The 6,000-nt window shown below is 43.1% G+C and overlaps 1 protein-coding gene across 1 annotated transcript in view; it reads right to left on the bottom strand.

Moving 5' to 3' along the window:
- Nucleotides 1-954: 954 nt before the first annotated feature.
- Nucleotides 955-6,000, bottom strand: part of LOC125449832 (hemagglutinin/amebocyte aggregation factor-like) — a 42,379-nt gene continuing 37,333 nt past the window's right edge. Inside the window, exons 5-6 of the mRNA XM_048525762.2 lie at nucleotides 2,827-2,973; nucleotides 955-1,253 (exon numbers count right to left, since the gene is read on the bottom strand). Of these exons, the coding sequence (XP_048381719.2) occupies nucleotides 1,193-1,253; nucleotides 2,827-2,973 (208 nt within the window). The 3' untranslated portion in view covers nucleotides 955-1,192. The remainder of the gene's footprint in view (nucleotides 1,254-2,826; nucleotides 2,974-6,000) is intronic.

The raw sequence follows: 6,000 nt of genomic DNA, 5'->3' as shown, positions 1-6,000 counted from the left end.
CACACACCACCCAACCCAATTCATTGTAATGACTGTGTTCGGTGAGGAGTTTAAGCAGGGAAATATGAGGGAGTTGGGACACAAGTCAGCTTCAATCTTTGATTGAAAGGCCAAAGAGATTTGGAGGGCAGAATGGTCTCCTCCTATCCCGATGGAATCAAGTAGCTCAAAGTGTGGTGAGAATGTGGAACTTCCTCTGAGAGGGAATGAAGTGAATGCTATTGATGCACTTGTGGGGAATTGAGATAAGTGGGAGACATGAGGAAATATAGGGTTACAATGGTAAATAGAGAGGAGGAAAGATGCAAGGAGGCTCGATTGGAGCATCGTCACTAGTGTGCACTGATGTTGGCCGAATGGCCTCTTTCTGTGCCCTAGATCTGACATCATTCTCTGTCTCACTGAAGCTGTCAAAGACTTTGATCTTGCATTCATCAGGACAGGACACAAAGATACCACATTTCAAAAGGAGCAATAATTATATCACAAGAGGAAAAGGGATTACAATAAGGTCCAATGCCTGGTTATTGATACAATCATCTCTAAATGCCCTTCTGTGGGGAATAAATAAGAGGCAGGATATGATGGCCCCAGAATAGATGGAGATGTTCATTTTGACTGCAGAAGCTAGGTCCCTTTCCAGGTACATGTGTGGAGCAAGCATACACAAATGAACCACTTACCAAGCCTCAATGATAAGTTTAAAGTGGTGCTAGTGTAATTCACAGATCAGTTGCAGTTACTGAGCTAGTTCTGCCCAGCTGTGGACTCGTATCTGACATTAGGCATGCTTTTCTGTGTTTTGCAGGCATTTATTGAATTGGATCAGTATCCTGTGTATTGATTAAAGACAGAGATGTACTGTTTGATATAATCCACCAGTTATTAGGCACAGGCTATTGTGCTTTGGTACCAAGTACGACTGATAACTCTTGGTCCTTCCCCGCAGGAACTATCTCTAACTGCTCATCTCTCACTGACAGTAGCCCCCCAGCCCTTCATGGCCTATCCTCCTTCTCTCAGTCACCCATTCCCCCAACCCTGTCGAGTGCCACCTCTCCTGGTCCATACCGAGTCCATCAGTGCCAGCGAGGTGTCATTCGCAGAGGTGACAGGGATAAATCAAGATGGGACTTGCCAGCTACAATGGACTCATCAATCTTTTTATTGCAACTTTGGCCCCATGAAGCAATCATACGGTAGGCAGGACAGTGGGAAACATCGCACAGTATCGATACTGCCAACGGCGTTTGCTGTAAGAGAAATCAAAAATGTCAGGGGGTGGCACTTAATCCACAGGAACATTGAAGAAATCTCCATCTGCTAGAACCCGCAAAGATTCTTTGTCATTTTTATTTTAAATATTTTATCCAATTTGAAAGGAAGCTGCAAATTGTGAGGCAAAGGTGACTTTAGGAGTGTGGATAACAGCTTGTGTTGAAAGGAAAACTGAGCAAACAATATTTTGTTTACTCCTGGAAGGTAATTGCGGTTTGATTCCTGGTCAAAAGGTGCTGCAGATGCTTCATCACCATGGAAGAGCATTATGCTTAAATACATAGCAGTAAATGACCATTAATTAGGTCAATTGCTGGCAATTGGTCCAGAAAGTCTGGAAAAGACCTTCTGCTCAAGCAGATAGCAGATGTTGAATGGTAACTGGGACCATGTGGAGGAGACGGTAAGTCTTTCAGAGAGTGATCAGAGTTTGAATTGAGTTTTAGAATGTGTTATCTGTGAACATAAAGAATCTTTGCTGTCAATGCTACTGCATGATGATTTAAAGTTTCCTGTCTAACCCCCCTTATCAGATTTTGGAAGTTCAGAGAATAGAAATTTAAGTTATAGATATTACTGCCTTTATCTGAGTGAAATGTAAAAGGGACCCTGATAGACATCGTCAAAAAAATCAACAAAGAAACCATTATCCTTTACCTATGGAACAATGCGCTAAGAAAACCAGTTAAGTAATCTGAGATAACAAGGAATAGAACTGGATGAACACAGCAGGCCAAGCAGCATCAGAGGAGCAGGAAGGCTGATGTTTTGGGACTAGACCCTTCTTCACAAAAATTTTTTTTAAATTGCTTACCCCTTAACTCTATTCACTTGTCTGCCTGCCATTTCTGTGAATGGGGCTGAAAACATATGGTTAGTAGCACAGAATAATTACTTTGTTGTTGGTCATTCCCCACCGCAACAATCTTTAACTGTCCACCTCACACCAATAACAGGTCCCCGAAAGGCCTATCCTCACCCTCCCTTTATTCATCCAATCCCCAACCCCTGTCAAGCGTCACCTCCTGTGATCAGCATAGAGCCCATCAGTGCCAGTTTGGCACCATGCTGATAGAAGACAGGGATGAGTCAAGATGAGACTCATCTTGCTGTAATAAAGTGTGTGCATTCTTAATAAATCCCCTTTTCTTTTGTTTGGAATACCAACTGGTGTCGAGATTTGCTCATTGATGAAGTCCAAGATGGGCATTCTTAAAAACTCTGGTTACGATCCATTGGGAGGTCTTTAAGTGTTTGAATTTTATTGCACTATGAATGGATAGATACAAAGACTAATTTGGTTCTGTCACCATGTTGTAACATATTTTATCACCAAGCTACGAGGGGAAGACAGAGAGCAGGTTTTGCTCATGTCATGATGGAGTTCACTGTTGTATAGATTGCCCATGAGTTTCTCTCCAGGGTGAGATTATTATCTGGGTGGAAGGAAAAGAGGGACAGTGTGCGTGTTTGAAAGAAAAGAAAATGCCAAGAAGAGGGGAATGTGCACAGTTGAGTCAGAAGAATTGCAATGAGGGTGATACATACTCGCTGTCATGGTAACGTACAGCCCCCACGAGGTAAAAACCTTCTGGGACAAGCCAGCTGAAGTATTCCTTGTACTCATTCACATAGTCGGTCCACACACAGTTTGCGTAACACAAGGTGTACTTGCCACAGCAGTAGAACTTCCACCTAGGGGTGAACACAAACCAACGACATGTCATTAAACCCCATTTCTTAGGCCAGTCCCATATCCCTGAGGCAAAACAACAGCCAGACTGCGATGCAGAAGGCGACACAGAAGCTAGGAGAAGGAGGTAGCCATTCTAACCTTTGAGCCTACTCTGCCATTCAATCTGCCAATGATCTGAACATCACGCGCTCTGCCTTGATGCGTTTAGTATCGCAGCAAAAACATATCTACCTTTAAAGTGATCTAGGGAGGATTGGAGAGAGAGGAAGATGTGAGCCAAAGCCAACAAGAACAGAAGGAGATCAGGGAAATGTAAAAGCACAGCAAGATCCCACTGACAGAATTTATTCCCACCCCTACTTCATTCTTTCACTGGATTTTCGCCAGTTAGCCTAGCATCCAAGACCCATCCCTAATTGCCCCTCAGCTACCTCAGAGGGCAGCTCTGTGTCATCCCTCCCTCCCATCACTGTGGGGGTCTGGAGGCCCAGACCAGGATAAGGAAGGCAGATTTCCTGCCTCTATTAATGAGCACCCAAATGGTCTTTTTCTTTTAATGGCAGTAAATGGTAATTCATCACTATGAATCGGATAGATTCTACTTTCACTGATGAATATATTCATTAATTTTGCCCTGGGATTTCAACTAATGTGGACAACAAAGATCATTGACCTCAGCTTTGCTTGACCAATGGTATCACCAGGGAGGCAACTCTAGCCCCTAAAGATGACTTAGGGGTATCTGTTTTCAGATATGCATTGGCTGATGCTGGGGTTATCTCCCCTACCCTTGGATCCTCTTTGCCTTCCCAATGGAAACTGTATTTCGGCTTCACTCCAGAGGCCAGCCAGACGACGCCTCTGACAGCGCTGCACCCTCTGAGTCCCACACAGGTCTACCAGCTACAATTACAGAGCTCAAATCATGAGGACAGTGACGTGACTTGAGTCTGATGGCAAGGTTGGGTGCAATCTGCTTCAGTTTCAATATGGGGAAGCAAGCACAGAAGGAAGGAGGAGTCATACAGCAATAGCATCTTAGGAGGGTCAAGCCAGGGTGATGTAGTGAGAGAGGGAGAGAGTGAGAATGAGGCAGTGGGGGCATGGTGAGATGGAGACAGTGTAAGAGAGAATAAGAGAGTGTGAGAGAGGAGGAGGGAGCAAGAATGGGGAGGGCATGGTAAAATGGAGATACAGTGTAAGAGAAAATAAGATTGTGAGAGAGAAGAAAGGGACGAGAGTGAGGTGGGGAGTGTATGAGTTTAAGAGGTCCTTTTGACTTTTTTTTAAGAGATGTGCTAAGGCAGACATCCCAAGCAGTCTACCAGTGCCACTAGAGTAAACAAATTCTAAGGTTTTGGGGTATTCTCAAGTTATAACAATAGACGCAGCCTGGAAAAATGTGATCAAGCTCTCACCAAACCAGGATTTTTAGTTTTAGTTTTCAGCATTTGCTGTTGAGATCTTGAAGAAATGGAAGCTATTTCTCCCCTCTCTCAGTTACAGCCAAAAGCTGTGGGTTCTCATCCTGCTGCCAGACCTGCATGTGAGACAATCTGTTTTCTGAATTTGCCTCTTGGCAAGGATGTGTTTATTGGGTGTGTTACTGTATTGGAACAGTTAGTTAATAATCACTGTATCTATTATTCTGCCAAGGTTTCTAATAAAGTGGTTGTTTGAATTCCTTCTTTCGTTTGTTGTATTTTAACTATAGTGGATGAATAAAGTGTGTCTTGCTTTAAATCCTGTAGTTTGATCAACTGAATTGCATCTAGGACACCGCACGTTTCCCTGTAAATTAAGAAAAATTAGGGTCTAGACTATCATCTGAATATTTTCAGAAGGTTTGGTCTGTTCAATTACAAACTGTGGGCTCAAAATCACTGGGTTTAGGGTTACTGCATTCAAAGTCAGTAAGTGATAAGTGTTCATGTTTTTTAATTTTGGGTGCTCATAGAAAATATACTGTGTTGAAGCAGGCCATTCAGCCCATCAGTCCACACCAACCGCCCAAAGATCATCCCACCCTGACACAACCCTCTATCCTGTCCCTGTAACCCTGCATTTCCCTTGGCTAATCTACCTAGCCTGCACATCTCTGGACACTACAGGCAATTTAGTGTAGCCAATCCACCTAGCCTGCACATTTTTGGTCTGTGGGAGGAAACTGGAGCACCCAGAGGAAACCCACACAGGGGAGAATGTGCAAACGCCACAGATGGTAGACTTACGATGGAATCGAACCCCAGTCTCTGGCACTGTCTTAATACTGAGTCCCCATATTGAACTTGGTTGGCTTAAACAGGATGTGCCTTGTGGAGTTTCCACAGGGTGAAAAAGTTTACTTCGCAGTTTTACAAAAAGCGAGCAAGGCAAGGCTTTTAGAATTGGCAGGGGAAAAAAAGTCAGAGTTGGCATTGCCTATGACAAAATGGGCAATAATTTTGCCATTCACGTAGAATTTTTAATCTCCAGGAATGCTATTAGAATAATTGCAAATGACTAAATATCAATTGTAAATGAAGCAGCTTTAGTTAGACACAATAGCAAGGGGTTGGGGGGGGGGGGGCGCAAGGAAAAAAATAGCCTCTGGCAGAACAGAGAAAATGAAGTGAAAATGAAATGCAATTTGAATTACAATTGAAAGCAGAGGGAAAAAAGAAAAAGAAATGGAAGGCCCCGGCAGAGGAAAAGTAGAGTGAGACAGAGAATTTGAAGTTTAGAAGTTAGCATTTAAAGAGGAAAATCGACTTAAAAGTCAAAGGTAGAAAGTAGGCATAGTGAGGAGGCTAGTGATGATGAGCAAAGTCACCATAGCCAATGGGGATCTATTTAAAAATGTCCAAGCATTGCCTAAGTTCAACGAAAATGATGTAGAAGCTTTTTTCATTTCATTTGAGAAAGTAGCTAAACAAATGAAGTGGCCAGTGACCATGTAGGTATTGTTGATCCAAACAAAGTTGGTAGGTAGAGCTAGTGAGGCATTTGTATCACTGTCAGAGGAGATATCTGGAGAGAATGAGGAG

The sequence above is a fragment of the Stegostoma tigrinum genome, chromosome 47 (genome assembly GCF_030684315.1).
Source record: "Stegostoma tigrinum isolate sSteTig4 chromosome 47, sSteTig4.hap1, whole genome shotgun sequence".
NCBI classification, from domain to species: domain Eukaryota; kingdom Metazoa; phylum Chordata; class Chondrichthyes; order Orectolobiformes; family Stegostomatidae; genus Stegostoma; species Stegostoma tigrinum.
This window is presented reverse-complemented; position numbering and strand designations above follow the sequence as displayed.